At 36.4% G+C, this 17,815-nt stretch overlaps 1 protein-coding gene across 2 annotated transcripts in view; it reads left to right on the plus strand.

Moving 5' to 3' along the window:
• The window catches only part of aqr (aquarius intron-binding spliceosomal factor), a 67,641-nt gene that overhangs the window by 10,401 nt on the left and 39,425 nt on the right, over positions 1 to 17,815 (plus strand). For both annotated transcript variants that reach the window (XM_008103092.3, XM_003214489.4), the window contains exons 7-15: positions 79 to 147; positions 593 to 693; positions 1,575 to 1,651; positions 2,722 to 2,786; positions 8,823 to 8,939; positions 9,632 to 9,745; positions 11,470 to 11,573; positions 13,145 to 13,247; positions 17,099 to 17,219. In XM_008103092.3, the coding sequence (XP_008101299.1) occupies positions 79 to 147; positions 593 to 693; positions 1,575 to 1,651; positions 2,722 to 2,786; positions 8,823 to 8,939; positions 9,632 to 9,745; positions 11,470 to 11,573; positions 13,145 to 13,247; positions 17,099 to 17,219 (871 nt within the window). The remainder of the gene's footprint in view (positions 1 to 78; positions 148 to 592; positions 694 to 1,574; positions 1,652 to 2,721; positions 2,787 to 8,822; positions 8,940 to 9,631; positions 9,746 to 11,469; positions 11,574 to 13,144; positions 13,248 to 17,098; positions 17,220 to 17,815) is intronic.

Raw genomic sequence — 17,815 nt, forward strand, 5'->3', positions numbered from 1 at the left:
ATTACTTTCTCTCCAAATCCTATCTGAATATCCATCCTATACAAATATACTAACTGTGTGTTTAATTTCTTGTGACAGGAAGTGGATTTGATTAGAGGACAAGTCCAGCAGCTCATCTCCCTGCCAATGTGGATGGGCCTGCAGCCTGTAAGTGTTTCAGACTTGAAGGTTCATATTTCTACCTCCTAAAGATAATTGCTATCTATGAGAGAAATATGATGATTTTAGTAAAGAGTGTCCAAAAGCCATGGTGGTCCATTTTTGGTCTGGATGCTATATACTTCTTGGGTATATTTAACCTCTTGAATTCTTTATTTGTATTTTGGGATTGCATACATATTTTAGTTTCATATCGTTTTCGCCTACATTCTAATGAATTGTTGTCTGGAACTAAGTTCCATTTTCATGGTTATCTATAGTCATTCAATAGTTTTGAAACACTTCATAAATTAAGTTTTGCTTCCTGACTCTCTTTTCTAACAGTCACATTGAAGAAGCCTAAGTTCATGTCCCATTAGGGTTTTTAAATGGTTATGGAAAAGATACATATTAGATTGAAAGCACAAAACTGAGTGTCACCTTACCATTTTAGGCTCGTCTGGAACTTGAATTGAAAAAGACACCAAAGCTCAGAAAATTTTGGAATCTGATAAAAAAGAATGATGCCAAAATGGATGAAAATGCACGGGCACAGTAAGTTAAAAGTGGCAATGAACAGTATCTAAAATATGTGTATAAATTATATACTTTTTGTTGTTTTTGAATAATATCTCTTATACTTGGGGAAAGACTTCTGTGTGTCCCATGCTGGGTTGGCAACAAAATCTGCTGTGTTCATGCATCAGTTTAGACCTGTGGGAATTTTGAGCCATCTTAATCCAGTTGGTTAAAATAGAGTCCTAATTTTCAGCCAGAAAACTCAAAACAGTTTATAATTATCCCCTCTAAGATATAATACAGTACAGCTGTTCTGCAAAATATTTCTTAGTGGTAGGCAGGTGCAAACAGTTGTACATCTAAATGGAGAATAATTTGGGGGGCATTCTACTGGAAACACGCTTAAAGATACATTCATGTAAAAGTTACATCAATTGCATGAGTGGAAAGGATACGTTTCTTCTCCCTTGCCTTCCACTCGCCAGCCAATTAAAACAAAATGGAGAAAATGTTCTCTTAAATGGCCATAGTTGTGAAAATCTTTCCTCCTTCCATGCACATTAGTTATTTTAAAGATAGCACTGTCTATTCTATTTTCAGTATCACATGAAATTGTCTCACTATGCAATTTATGGACCTTACAGAACTTGACTCCTTATGGATGAATTTGATTGTTGTGTGGGAATCTTTTCTCACTTTAGCAAACAGCAGGCTTTTTCCAGGAATAAGTTTGAGATCTACATGCATTACTATCATGCTCAAATTATTACCATGAAATATACTGAATAACTATTTTCACCACCACCCACCCCCTTGTCCATTTATTAAAGGTGTACTGATATAATAGGAAAATAATATATAGTATTTAAGAGGGCTACTCATCCAAAATATTTATTGTACAACCTTCTATGTTTTAGGGCATACCAAGAAAGAAGATTCCTTTCACAATTGATTCAAAAATTCATCTCTGTGTTAAAATCAATACCCCTTTCAGGTACGTCAGTTTAAAGCTGTATTTGTTCAAATATTCTGTTTCACTTCTACCATGTGCCTTCTTCCCATATATTTAAGAATATAATGCAGAAGTAGTAGGATGTGCTTTCAAGTTGCCTGTCAACTTTTGGTGACTCCATTAATGTCATTGAGTTTTCTTAGGCAAGGAGTACTCAAGAGGTACTTTGCCATTTCCTCCCTGTGAGCGTAGCCTATGGCACTTGATATTAGCTGCCTTCTGGGTACTAATCCTGTTTAACTTTCAAAAATAGAAAATATCGGGAGCCTTAGGGCAATGGTTCTCAACCTGTGAGTCCCCAGATGTTTTGGCCTTCAACTCCCAGAAATCCTAACAGCTGGTAAACTGGCTGGGATTTCTGGTAGTTGTAGTCCAAAACACATGCGGACCCACAGGTTGAGAACTTCTGCCTCAGGGGATTTAGGTTAAATTCAGTATGCAAAATTATTAAAGTTACATCAATTTGGACTTGTGTGGATCATAATATGGTGTTTTGAAAGAACTGCAGACAGAGGAAAAGGAAAAAAAAGTATTCAAAAAATTGTTTTATGTTCTTTCTCTTGTAATGGGCTTCTCACAGGATTTTTTTTTAACTTCAGCCCCATCCCTATTTTGAACTTCAGTGAAAAGCAACATGAAGTAATGAAGATGAGAGAGAATGAGCTTAGAGATAGTGCAACAAAGACTTTGCTTTCCCCCTATTGTCCCGTAGCTGCTTCCTTATATAATTATGGGGAAAGCTGGCGGGGTATGTGTGTGTGCATAATTATGATATTTTTAGCTGTGAATAATCTTGCAATTAGCATTGTTTGGGTATATTGCAGATGTGCTTGCAATAATCTAATGCAAAAGAGAAAGCAGTGGGTTTTCTGGACCCAATTGGATTTTTGCTAAAATATCAAAATGAAGACAGTAAGGGTTACTGAATGATGGATACATTTAATTCACCTATGCTTATTGAAACAACTGTTTAACACCAGCTTTTGAGTTCTGAATACTCTGAGAACATTATTAATCAGTTCCATTTTGTCATTCTTTGTATTTGCTTTTAGGTCCTCTCTCTATGGATAAGGTGCACTATTGTGAAAGATTCATTGAACTCATGATAGATCTAGAGGTAAGTCAACTTCAAAGTGGTATTGGATAAGCCATCTGAACTAGATAAGTAGCTTGTGTACATTTGTGTTATGATAGAAATACAATTAACTTGGAATGTCAGAATATTAGACAAGAGAAGCTCTCTTATACTGAGTGTTCTTATAGCCCAGAGTTATCTGCATACTCATCGACCATAGCTGTCCAGGATTTCACAACATTTTCCCTACCCCCACCCGTTCTTTAACATGCTGGATATTGAACTTTGGAGCCTTTTACATACGAAGTATGGACTTGACCACTTAGCTACAAGCTTTCTGATGAAAAAAATCTCAACTGCATCCCAGATTTCTCATCTTAGTCTCAAATTTCTTAGGATTGAGAACATCAATCCTAGTCATGTAAATCTACCCTTATTTCAGAGTGTTTTTTGCTGGTAACTATTTATTTTTTATTTAGAAATGCAATTTAGAGCTCTAGTGCCAGTTAAGTTGGGTGTGATAATAAAATATTAAATTTTTCACCTACAACAGTTGTATTGGCAATTTACTTAATAAAAAATCAGTAGGTTTATAACACAATTTCTCCAATTTTGCAGGCATCCTGCATCCCTAATTCCCGTAAAAGGAGCTTCTTTCCACAGGAAGGCTTTATTTTTTGTTGCAGCTATTTACAATATTCACAGTCCTCTTCAGAATCTTCCAATTCACCATACATCATCACATCACCCTTACGCCGACTTATTCTGTTGGTGTTCTTATATATACTTGCATAATGTAGTGTTCCATTCATGCTTTCATTATTTCATACACCTGGTGCAAACCTAACTTTAGGGTCTCTATATTTATTTATTTATTTATTTATTTATTTATTTATTTATTGGACGTGTATGCCGCTACTCCCAATTTGGCTCGGAGCAGTTTACAGAAATAGATAAAACAATACAATTAGCTTTAGATAACAATAAGAACAGACATAGCCCCAAGTTTTCACCCATAGAAAGCTTGTCGGAAGAGAAAGGTTTTACAGGCTTTCCAAAAGGCAAGTAGGTCTCGGGTAGTTCGAGTTTCAACTGGCAAGGCATTCCATAAATAAGGGGCTACAATCGAGAAGGCTCTCTGCCTAGTGGAAGACAAATGATAGGTCCGGATGTTAGGGACTTCAAGTAAATTTTGGTCTTTAGACCAAAATAATCTCTGGGGTTGGTAGGGGGATAAGCGGGCCCTCAGGTACGCCGGCCCCAAACCATGTAAGGCCTTAAAAGTTAGTACCAGCACCTTGAAAGTAATCCAGTACTCAATCGGAAGCCAGTGCAGCTGTTAAGTGACTAAGCACTTACAATACTTAAAAGTAACCCAGCATTTTATCTTCAGAATAGGTTAGTAATTTAAAAACTTCAACAGATTAGTAGTATTGATAGCCTTACTATCCGTTTATTTATCTAAAGCCAGTGAAATAGCTAGCTGTATCTATATTTTGTGGTAGTAATCTCCAGAGATTGAGAATGTAAAGGAATATTTCTTTTTGATCATTCTGAATCCTTCACTATTCAAACTCACTAGATAATTCCCGAGTTCTATTACTGTGAAATACGAAAGATTTCTGCTTTCTGATAGAATCATAGCAATACAGAGTTGGAAGAGACTGCAGGGCCATCCTGTCCAATTCTTTGCTATGCAAGAACACACAATCCTGTCAAATGACTGCGTTTGCTTAGAAACAATCAGAGAAAGACTTGACCATACTCTGAAGCAGCATATTCCATTGCTGAACAGTTTTTACTGTCAGGAAGTTCTTCTTAATGTGTTGGTAGAATCTCTTTTCCTGTGGTTTGAATTCATTGCTCTGTGTTCTAGTTTCTGAAGCAGCAGAAAACAAGCTCCATCTATCTATATATATAAAAGGGTAATGGAATTTCGACCAAGGACAAAACAACAAAACTACACGTCCCAGAACCACGAAACTAGGCAACACAACCCACCATCCTTGCCCCTAGGTTCCAACAACAAAAAGAAAAGAAACATAAAGTCCTAATTATCGGGAGAGGAATAATTGTTTTTATCCAATTGCTGCCAGTTATAAGGCTAAGCTCCGCCCACTTGGTCTGCTGCCAGATAGAAGGCTAGGCTCCGCCCACCTGGTCTCCTAGCAGCCCACTCAGCCCAGGGCCACTTCAGTCAGGCCTCTTCCACACAGCCTATAATATACAGATTATCTGATTTGAACTGGATTATATGGCAGTGTAGACTCAAGGCCCTTCCACACAGCTATATAACCCATTTAGAATCTTATATTATCTGCTTGGAACTGGGTTATATAAGGCCCCTTCTACACAGCTGTATAAAATGCACTGAAGTGGATTATATGGCAGTGTGGACTGAAGATTACCACCAAAATATCACAATGAATTTAAAACATTGACAACAAAACATTGACTACTAAAAGGCAGACTGTGTTGGATAATCCAGAACATTGGATAAGCAAATGTTGGATAAGTGAGATTCTACTGTAATATGAAATAATTACTGTGGTATAATAAAACAGAACAATATAATCTCTAAAACCAAGATATTAAATAAAGAGCAACACTCTCAAACCAGGGAAATTGGAAATTCCACAAAGGAAACAATCAGGGCCAGCTAACACCTCCCAAGAAAGGATTCTTCCAGAAAGGAAGCTGAGAAGGGAGTGAAGCAGTGTGTATTACCAATGTCATTATTATTACTATCATTACTATTATTATTATTATTATTATTGTGTTGTTGTGAACCGTGAAAATGAACACAATCTGGCTCCAAGTATTCAAAAACACTAAAATCTGAATATATAAAAATTACTCTGGTATAATAAAACAGAACAATACAATCTCTAAAATCAGAACACTAAATAAAGAACAACACTGAAAACAGGAGAATTCCATACACGAAACAATCAGGGCCAGCTAACATCTCCCAACAAAGTATTCCCTGGCAAATCCTCTGTTTTCTGAGGGCCACAGACAGTAGAAGCACATAAAATATCGCAAAGAACACCACTCTGAAAACAAGGGAATTCCAGACAGGAAACAATCAGGGCCAGCTAACACCTCCCAATAAAAAATTCCCTCAGGGAGGAAGCAGCCAGGTGTTAAAGCTGAAAGGCCATTACATGCTAATCATTTTGGCTAATTGCAGCATTCCTACTTGCCTCCAACAGACCAAAAAAAACAACAATCAGAAATATTTTATATTCACAAGCTTTAGGAAATAATATCCCCTGATGGCGCAACATGTTCAGGCGCTGAGCTACTGAACTTGTGGACTGAAAGGTCACAGGTTCGAATTGGGGAAATGGAGTGAGCCCCCACTGTTACCCCAGCTTCTGCCAACCCAGAAGTTTGAAAACATGCAAATGTGAGTAGATCAATAGGTACCACTCCGGCAGGAAGGTAACGGCGCTCCATGCAGTCATGTCACATGACCTTGGAGGAGTCTACAGACAACGCCAGCTCGTCGGCATAGAAATGGAGATAAGCACCAACCCCCAGAGTCAGACACGACTAGACTTAATGTCAGGCAAAAACCTTTACCCTTTACCTTAACTACCACCAATTCCTCAATACTTTATTTTCCCATACCACCATTCTTCGCCACAGCAACGCGTGGCCAGGCACAGCTAGTTGTTAATATGATATCCTTTCAGATACTCAACATGTCTGTCATGTGCCCTCTTAAATCTCTCTTCTTCAAACTAAACATACCCCAAGCCATTCTTTATATGGCATGGTTTCAATTCCTTTTACCAGTTTCGTCATTGGTGACCAGAATATGACAATATCAAAAAGAATTGTCAATTTCAAGCAACCATCAAGCAGCAGCAATTTTACAATTAAATCAGTGGAAATTGTGGTATTAGTGTCTTTCTGGATTTCCAAAGATTTTATTTTTAAATACTTAATTACTTTAAGTACTATTATCTTGTAAACCATTGTCTGAACACCCCCCCCCCCCCCTCCACCGGTATTTGTTCTTTCTGGTGCCTTCTAAGGCATTCTCATCTCTGTTCTTGGAGAGGTGAAGCTGTGCTCACATGCAAAACAGACCTTAAATCACAATATGGCACTATAGATAAACGGTTTACACAAGGGAGTACTGAATACCTTCTTACACAAGTGGGTAAAAAGCACAACAGTTGGCATAATACCCCAATAGGATTACGGAAGTATGCAGCATCTATTATTAAAACAGTTACCTAGAAAGCATAGCAGTTTTAATCTCCAAATATCTTCCTGTGTTTGCCTAAGCAAAACCAAACCAAAAAAATCACAAAAACCCTCTGCACTTTATAGTTGGTATCATTGTGACCAACCACTTCAAACTGCAGGATTTTGTCCCCAGAGAAAGGGTATGTTAGGTATTCAGCTGGGACACTGCTGGATCGTAGCCAAAATGCCAAGCAGCAGAACATTTCATGTTAGTTCTTTCTATGCTGAGGGCATTACAGGAGAGTTAAAAGAGTTCAGATAGTTTTTGAAGGCTCTTGTTCTGATTGGAACTGGCAAACCAGAAATAGGCTATAAAAAGCCATCACATTTGTTCTCCTGTAACTTGTCCCATATGAACGGAGTGTCTTTACATATACTTAAGATCCTTATGCTCCTCCAGGGCGTTTCAGTGTTTCGTATTCGGTTAGATCTGTGCTATGATTGAGGCTAAACTATTTGAACATTTTGCCGCTGAGCAGTGATGTGGCTTGGGCAAAAGCAAAGCATGTGCTCTGACCACTTCATTTTTATTGGTGACAAATGTACTCTTCCCCACACCATCCTTTAAAAAATAACTTCTGGCTGTTTTGTACTTGCAACAATATTTTCTCTTTCCAAAGCCTGAGCGTCATGGCCAGATCTTGTACTTTACATTTATTGTGCTAGGCTTTATAGGTTGTTGATGTAAAGGTGCAGCATGCTATTTAAACAGACATGTTAACATATTCTGTGTATAACGAAAGTTTTGGGAAATTAGTGGCTTATCCATCATGGTTTCATGACCTTCACCAAGTGCTTCAGAATAAAGAAAATAAAAACAAAGTATTTGCTTGAAACGGTTTGTTGTATCCCTTCAAGTCACATTTGATTTATGGAGTTCCTGAGGTGAACCTGTTGTGGTATTTTCTTGGGTTTTCTTAGAAAGATTTGTTCAAAACAGGTTTGCCTTTTCCTTCCTCCAAAGCTCAGAGAATTACCTGAAGACTTGTTTATTTCAGTTATCTTGATTTTGTCCAACTTTTTGGTTTGGTGTTCTTTGTGATAGTTTTGTGTTTTGTCTAAATTGTACAGCCTTCTGAGCAGATATCCCCCCCTCCCCCAAATCTCTAGAATGGGATGGGCATTTGGAGAGGTGAGAGGATTCAAGGAGCAATACTGCCTTCTCTGGCAGTATTGGGGGAATTGGGGCATGCTGGGGGCAACCCCCCCCCCAAGTCAGTCTAAAAAGGTTTTTTTAATTGATGGGAATTTTGGGGTGCATTTAGGTGTCTCAATGATGGAATGTGACCCACTTTGTCCACCCCTTCTTTAGTAATTTTGCGTGTACCGTGTGCCTGTTGTAACTCACTTTAGAGGCCTGGTGGGTCAAGAACAGTACACAAATATAATAAATGTTTGAATGAATTAATGAATAAATACAAAAGATAACATGAGAATCTTGCACCTTTCTAGATGTTTTGAACTGCAATTCCCAGATGCTCTTGTCAGCATGGTGCATGATGAGGAATGCTAGGAGATGCTGTTCACCATCTGAAGTGCTGAATGATTTCAATCCCTTGCTTAAAATCTTGATGGCAAAACACAGGGTCTTCTCATACTATTTTTACACTACAGCTCCCAACATTTCTAACCAGCATAGCCAGGATTGGAGCCCTAGTTTAACAACATGTAGAGGTCCGTATGTTCTCCCTCCCTGCCATAGTGCTCCCTACCATTGCTTTTTGCTAAGTGTTGTATTCCAAATATTCTTTTGGTTATAGCTGCCCAAGCAAGATTGTGTGTAGGGTTTTTATAATGTGATATTACTTCTTCCAGGCCCTGCTTCCAACACGGCGCTGGTTTAATACTGTCCTAGACGATTCCCACCTAGTGGTGCATTGTTATTTGTCCAGCTTAGCTAAAAGGGAGAAGGAAGGACATCTCTTCTGCCAGGTGAGGCTTGCTGTTATTCCGCAGCATATTTCTTTAATCATCTTGATTTAGTTGCTAGCCAATAAAGTGTGACATTATTATCACAATATTGCAGCTCAGAATTCATGATATATGATTTCTTTGTCAATAATCAGTATTCAATATGAGAGTAGTAGCATAGCACAATTCCATATTTTAAAACTTTCCTGGGGTCTACTTGTCAGCAAAATGTATAAATTATTTTTGTATACTTTAAAATTGTGACTGTTCTTTTAGAAGCTGCACTAACCACCTAAAGATATGTAAAAATGGTGGTATCAAAACTGCCCTAGGTTTGGTGGAACAAATTACAAAATGATCTTGCCTAGCAATATAATGATATATAGTGGACCCTATGGAGCTGCAGTTTCCACAAGCAATGGATTGTCACACTCCATATCATTAAATGGTGGCAATGTGAATGTGAGTGTGCTGTAGTATATGCATTCATATCATTGCCCTTTCACAATATGGAGCATGATCATAGTGTTTTTTCATGGGGTCATTGAACTGAAGACTCTGCAGATATGGTGGGCCAATGGTATTTTTAAAATTCATCTGCAAAGACAGATCACTGAATTTACAGTTCCTGGACACATTAAATGTTAGTCTTTGCTTGGTAATTGAAGATTCAGATTTTCTTAATCTATGATTTCTCACAAATTTTGTTTTAGCTTTTGGACATGCTCAAGTTCTATACTGGATTTGAAATTAATGATCAGACTGGAAATGCACTGACTGAGAATGAAATGACCACAATTCACTATGATAGAATTACCTCCCTCCAGGTAAATTGCCATTCCACAAGTTAATTTTGTGATTTCTTTTGTTGTGTCTTATTGAGAGGTCTTCTGAGCAATTGCCAAGTGTTTTCCACACACTGAATTCAGAACAGATTCTGATTTAATTTCACTAGATAACACTAAATATCCGTAACATTGTACTTAGTTCAGGGATGATGATAAATTTCAAGAGGACTGTTAGACTAATTGCTAATGTTGAAATTATGCCAATTTCAGATGTAATGATGTCCAGTTTTATTATATGTGATGATATATGGTCTTGATCAATTAAGAAAGTTTGAATGTTTTGGAGCTCTACAATGTCTAAGATGATACGCAACATTAGCTATTGCAGCCCTGTGCATTGGAATCACTTGATATACTTTGACCACACAGGTTCCAACTTTATTATCATATTCCATGTTTTCAGCCTTAATGCTGTACCAGCTCTCTTGACCTTTGTGCATTTAAGCCTTATGTTTTCACATTATTCATCCCAACATGTGTAGGATGTACACAAAAGCTTGTCCTCACTACAAGGACAAGACATGCATGTAATATGAATTAGACCTATGCAAACTATGAATCTGTGAAACATACACTGGGTTGTAGGTTTTTATACTGAAGAGGAAATTAAACTAGATTACCTCCTAAACCTTTTCAGCTCTTAAATTCTGTGGATTAGATTCAGGTTTAAGCATGAGCAACTATACTAGAAGGAATTTATTTTCGTATACCCTTCTGAGGAAATCTCATCCAGTTGATTGAACAGTCTCTGTTGGGATTTGGACACTATGAACTGTAGGGTATTGCACAAAACCCTGAAAAACAAATGGAGGCATCTTTTCTGAGTAGGAGCCTTTCATATGAAATTCATATACAGAATCCTATCTCATAAATCTAAGTGTGGCAAACAAACATCAGTTGAAGTATAAGGCATGTATCTGATGGATAGCGTTGGCGTAATCCTCATATTTCACTGTGCAGCATTACACCTGTGAATTACTTGCACAGGTGTAATGTTGCAAAGTGCATTCTTCCTCTCTTCCCCTCAAAATAATTGCAGGTTACTGCATCTTGCCTCCTAGAAAAAAAGGCTGAATTGCACCCTATTCAATGTTGTTTTGCATATCTGTGGCTCAGGAATCTTGATTTACATTTTTACAGTATTGCTTTTGACTACTTCATGTATTGGAGAAACATTAAATTGGGAACTTTTGAATTTTCCATGATTGCTAAATAAAGAATTTGCTACTCCTGCAAAACCCAGTTAATTTAGTTTTTTAAATCATATCTGCAACTTTAAATTAGCAGCTGGAAAGAGGTCCATTTAGGTCAATTTAAGTGGTGGTTAGTGACTGAATTACTACTTTTATAGTTCCATCAGTGTTTATGATATTTTATAACATCCATTTTGACAGATGTCATCAGAAATCCTGAGGAAGAAAAAGTAATATTTTTATTTATTTATTTAATATATATCCTACCCTTATAAAATGTCAGTGGCCAGCAATCTTAGAATAAAAACCACTAAAATATAACATATAAAATACAGTCCAGTCATCACATGCTAATCCATTTTTTCACCTCATCTGATAGTATTCATTGTATATTACCTCTTTTTAAATATTGTTCTTGGAGATTTGTGCTTGTCCTGTTATATTTCAGTGTTTATGTTAAATTGTTAAAGATAATTTTTGATATTCATTTTGGATTTTGATTGATTTCAGAGAGCAGCTTTTGCACATTTCCCAGAACTTTACAATTTTGCTCTCTCAAATGTATCTTCAGTAGACACACGCAACTCCCTCATCAAGCTGTTTGGGCCTCTAAGGTAAGTTTAGGATTTTTTAAATTCATGTTTCATAGAGATTTTTTCAGAATGTGATTTCAGGATCTTTCTTTTAACAGTTGGAGTGATATGTTGGTTATTAAACAAAAGCTACCTATTGTAATAAATATTTTTTCGCTCAGTTGGGTTTCTTAAGTAACTGTTTCCTATTATTTGGGTTGCCAATGACTATATAAAATTTATGAACCATGCTGCAGTGAAATCATTCAGGGAGGCTATTGTAAACAAAAAGCTCTTGAGACCAGAAATGTTTTGGATTTGGGTACCCCCCCCCCCCATGGTACCCAAGTCTAAACACAAAATTATTTTCTGTTTCATGCATGCCTTATACACAAAGCCTGAAGTTTATTTTATACAATATTTTTATAAATATAGTATTAAATAAATAAATAAAGAGATATTGTGCTGAACCATCAGAAAGCAAAATTGCCATCCATCTGAGCAATTTTTGATTTTGGAGTATTTGGATTTTGGACATTGAATTGTTGCCAACTGTGAACTGCCCTGCGTCCCTTTCGGGGTTGAGAAAGGCTGTATATAAATACCGCAAATAATAAATAAATTCCAGATAAGGGATTCTCAACACTGAGGTTGCCTTTTATCCAAATTTCTGCCTGTTTGCTTTTTAAGACCAAACAAGATCATGTGGTTTAAAACAAAATTTCAAAACAAACAACTTTTATTTTAAAGTACAGTAGAGTCTCACTAATCCAAGCCTCACTTATCCAAGCCTCTGGATAATCCAAGCCATTTTTGTAGTCAATGTTTTCAATATATTGTGATATTTTGGTGCTAAATTCGTAAATACAGTAATTACAACATAACATTACTGCGTATTGAACTACTTTTTCTGTCAAATTTGTTGTATAACATGAAGTTTTGGTGCTTAATTTGTAAAATCATAACCTAATTTGATGTTTAATAGGCTTTTCCTTAATCCCTCTTATTATCCAAGTTATTCGCTTATCCAAGCTTCTGCCGGCCTGTTTAGCTTGGATAAGTGAGACTCTACTGTATGATCTCTGGTTTGAACATTAGTGAAGTTTTGTGAAAAATGAAATAAAACTTCCCAAGGGTCTTCCCTCTGTCTACACTGGAGTAAGATGGGGGGAAATGCAATTCCAAGTGTTTGTTCAAATTTCTTCCAGCTCTTGTATAAATTGCCAAATTAATCTTAGATTATCTTTGCATGGGTATAAGATCATTATCAAGAACGTTTACACTGATGGGTTACATCAAGAAGAGAAAGGGTACTGCTTAGGCCAGTGAATCCCAACCTTTGTTCCTCCATTTTGGACTTCAGCTCCCAGAATTCCTGGTTGTCAAGCTGAATGGGGCTTCTGGGAGTTTGAGTCAAAGACACCTGGAGGAACAAGGTTTCAGAACAGTTAGTCTACCATATGACTTCTCTTGATCAGCAAGTCCACTAGATAACCTATATGTTCATTTCATTTCTGATTATTTCAGTGACCAGATGAACAATTTGAAAACAAGCAGTTCTTTTTCTTTCACAAGAGCTATATGACTCACGTTTTGTTTTTTGGTTTTTCTAGTCCAAATACACTCCACCAGGTGGCATCATATCTCTGCTTATTGCTAGCCCTACCCGAAGTGGAAGATACAAACTATGAAAAAGAGTTTCTACTTGAACTACTGGTAAATGTGATCTGTTTCTTTATTTCTGAGTTTGACAAGTTCTGGAAGTTCTTTTTTCCCCTCACAATAATATGGCTTTTTATGAAGGAACCTCAGGGGCAGATTTTCCATCAACTGCAGCACAAATGCTGCTCAAGGTCTGTAGAAGAGTGTTGGGAAGAGGTTGTGAGCTGAACCAGAGGCCTGAAAAGCCCTGGTATGATACCTCTTTTACATTCTCTTACTAGCAAAAAAATTGTCAGAGCTACATGCAAATCATTTGGCCTTTACTATCCCTTTTCCATTTACTAGGGACTTGAAAATCCATTTTCCTTCGATATAATTGGAAAATAGAATTAAAAGGAATCTTGACAAATCAAATTAGATTTCAAATGTGTCAAAGACATGTAGATTAGCAGTAATGGAGTTTCATGTCAGCATTGTTATGTTTTTAGAATTTATGCCTAATTTTGTTGCATCTTTAATTTTTTCTTTCTCTTTGTGTTTGCATTTATTAAAATGAGATAATCCAATGAAATATTGGTGTTAAGCACAAACTTTCAAGGGGAGGTATTTAAAATCCCTAGGTACTAGCTTCTAATTTTTGTCCCTTTTAACATGGAAGAGTTACATTCGCAATATGTCACATTTTATTATGGCTCACAATACAAATTTCTAAAGTAATTTTATAAATTCTTCCATCTGGTTCAGGAATGGAATACATGGTGATTTCCAAGTGTTTTTGAATTTCTCTAATCACTCATGCTATTGGATAGGTTTAAGTTGCAGTCCGAACACAAAGACACATACTATGCACCCTATTCTAATCCAATCCTTATTAAAAGAACCTAGTATAATCTAGTATTTAAATATAATTTAACTAAGCATGTTCATGTTTTAAAGAAAAAGTTATATTAATATCTCAATGTTTTCCAGTAAGATCAAGTAAGACATCTTCTCCTCCCCCATTTTATCCTCACATCAGCCCTGTCAGGTAGATCATGCTGAAAAAGAATGATTGGCTGAAAGTTAACTAGGAAATTTCATAGTTCAGTGGGAACTTAAAGCTAGACGATGCTTATTAATATTATTAATACAACACATTATTATTATTTATACCCTGCTTTTTCTCTCCACAAGGAGGCTCAATGCAGCTGTTGTTCCAAGTTCAAATAGTGAAACCTGATCAGTGTTTCTCATGCCATCTTATAAGACAAGCACTTTTTTGTCCCAATGCACCATAAACTGGTACCATATGTGCCATCTTGTGATTGAATTTATATCGTTTTGCAGAAACCTGTTACAGACTGGTTTTCAATGGCTCACAGACTGGCATTGAGCTATGGACCATTACTGACACTGTACTAGACCGCATTGGCTTCTTAAACATTTTATGATCTTAAATAATCTGAAATATCAATCATACTAGCATTTCTTTGGAAAAGCATCACAGTGACTCTCAGTTGACTTTACTTAATGCATAAATGTGCTTAAAAGTACTGTTCTTGAATTCTATAAATACTGTCTCACACAGAGCAATGGCTCCTTGGTGTCTGCTGGAGATCCTTCATAGATACACAATTCCATGAATGCTCAAGTCGTATTATATACAAAGCGGAGTAAAATGCTGTTCCTGTTCACCCAATGTTCGCTTTTTGAATTTTTAAAACTATTTTGAAGCAGTGGGTGGTTGAATCTGTGGGTGCAGAATCCATGGATATAAAAGGTCAACTATTGTTATAGGCCATTTTCTATTAACTTTTCCAGGTTGTGGTCTTTGAAAGAATAATCAAAAGTTAAGTGGTGAGAGATTTGAGATTAATGAAAGGAATTCCTTCAGTTGTGTATAATTAAAGTATGAAAATCACTTTAGCAGTATATGGTGGCCTCTGTCAAATTTGATTTCTTTAGAATGAAATCTGACCAATTCTCGTAGAAGTCAGATTGTTGTTAGTGGCTTTTATTCATGACAGCTATTTGCTACCTCTTAGGTTAGAGGCAGTGTGCCACAGCATAACAGCTGCCAAGGAACCTGTCTGCAGGTTGTCAGCGACTTCTAATCATGATACATGTTTGCTATCTCTAAGGTCAGAGGCAATATGTCTCTATATATCAGTTACTGCAGAAGACAAGTAGGAAGTCAGTATTGTCCCCATGTTCTGCTTGTGGTCTTCCTATGGGCATCCTGTTGAAGTAAAACTTAAGAACAGATATTCTTAGGTCTAATATAGCAAGGCTGTTAAGAGCATTCAAACTGGTGTAGGCAACTTGCCTGTACACTGTGGTTGAATATCAGATTTTGTATTACATAGAGGCCAGTGCTAACTGTCATGTGACAATGTCACCCTGCAGATTGACGGCAGCAGAATTTCTGTCTAATGTTGCTAACGTGTCACTGGATGCATGCCACATTCATTGAGGGACATATTCCTGGCTGTGTAGTCTTTCAAGTAACTTCAGTGGATAAAAAAAATAAAAAGAGAAAGAGATTTTGAAAAAAAATATAGGCTGACTCATAATACTTAACAGAGAGTCAAGACTAGTGGGTGATTAGGTGTTTGTATAACGCTTCTGGGATTATTGTGTTGTAAATTAAAACGAGTGTCCTAAAGTGTATTAAAACAACCATCCAGTGGTGAATGTCAAAACTCATTGAATTTTAATGGTAATAATGCACATGCATGTTTGCACACAGTCATACATTCATATACAATATGCATGTGAGGATGATTGATAGCTTTACACAGGAATAAACAAATGCATAGATGAGCAATTACTATTGTTTACTATGTCAAACAAATACTTTTGGTGGCAGTGTGCCACAAAAATAACATATGGAAGATGTAACTCCAGGAATACCCCACCCAGAATGGACACTGTCTATACTGGTTGAGTGCTTCTGAGAATTGTCATGTAAAAAGGTAACTCTTCCAAGCTGAATATAATTGCTGTATCTATCAGCATATTGCAATATATATAAAGCTGATTGTTTGTGGCTACACTTAGGTGATTGACAGCAGTAAGTCAGTGTCCAAAATCTGGGTTTACCAAATTTCTCACATGGTTGGTAAAAATGTGTACAAAGTTTGGTACAGATGTACTGTGAACATTTTCAACTATATAACTCAGGTTGAGCAGTAGGAATGAAGTTGCAGGCTTTCTTGCTTCTTTCTGTGGTTGGCAGAAATGCTTGTTCACTTGTAATGTTAACTGTTGTTGGTGCCAAAATTAAAGTGAGGGGATGTGTGAACCTATGGGATGTGCCCTAAGAATGAGATGAATTAAGCACCATTTTCTTTTATTGCACAATCCACGAATAAAACAGAAAAATGCACAGACAAAATAAAACAAAATCATAAATTTATATTTGGGATTAACTACTGACAACCTATTGATTACACATGGAATTGTTAGGACCTATATATTTCTAACCCTATAAAATTTAGAATTGTGATTGGGCAGCATTGCATCTTATGAAACATCTTCCTGTATGCATAACAGATACATATGTATACATTTATCTTCAAGGTACTCTAAAGTATTTTCCAAGTTTCAACTGTCATTTTTTTGTCCAGTATTAAAGCAAAATAAACAATTTTAAGCATCTACATTTTTGTTGTTGATAATAGTTTGTGCTTTCAAATCAATTCTGATTCATGGCAATGCTGATAGGATTTTCTTAACAAGATTTGTTAAGAGGAGGTTTACCGTTGCCTTCTTTTGAGACTAAGAGACTGGCTTGACCAAGCTCATGTCATAGCTTCCAATTTGTTTTCCGTGGCAGTTGGTCAAAAATAAGTGTGTTCTGTATTTTTGTTTTATTTTAATATGTATTTCCTTTAAGGCATATTATAAACATCTTCGTTTTTTAGGTATCCCGGCATGAACGTCGCATTTCTCAAATCCAGCAGCTCAATCAGATGCCTTTGTATCCCACTGAGAAGATTATTTGGGATGAAAATATTGTCCCAACTGAATATTACTCTGGAGAAGGTATATTTGTTGCAAGATACTTAGATCTTAAATACAATGCATCTGTTTACTCTCACAAAGCAGGAAGAAAATGTACTGATTAACCCTTTAGAGTGATTGAATAGACTGCTGATCAGGAATTATATGCTCATCTTTGTTGTCTGTCCCCCTTTTTTCATTTCTTTTAAAAACCTTGTTTTTGAAAAGGTTATGTTTTGTATTTCTGGAAACAAAATAGATTTTACCTGATTTATAAAATTTGTTTCTCGGTAGGAATTGTTCTATACTAAAACCAGAGCAAATAGATGCCCAAATTAGACAACTAAAGGAGCTTTTGGGACCATGAACCTCTGCATGTATGTGAGATCTGCTGCTTTGTGTCAGCAAAAAGGATTTCTTCTATTGATATCAGAGTTATGCACTTGACATTGATTATAGTTTCAGTAGGATCAAATTGTGATAATTTGATAAGTAGTGGTGAGATTATTTGCTTTATGTGTCAAATAACTTTGAGTAACCTCACTTTTTTAATGTGTGTGATGGCATTAATTATTTTGCTTTATCATGAAGTAAAATGTGTTGGTTTAACTACTTTCTTCCTTATGAACCTGCGTCTG

Source organism: Anolis carolinensis, chromosome 1 (assembly GCF_035594765.1).
Source record: "Anolis carolinensis isolate JA03-04 chromosome 1, rAnoCar3.1.pri, whole genome shotgun sequence".
NCBI classification, from domain to species: domain Eukaryota; kingdom Metazoa; phylum Chordata; class Lepidosauria; order Squamata; family Dactyloidae; genus Anolis; species Anolis carolinensis.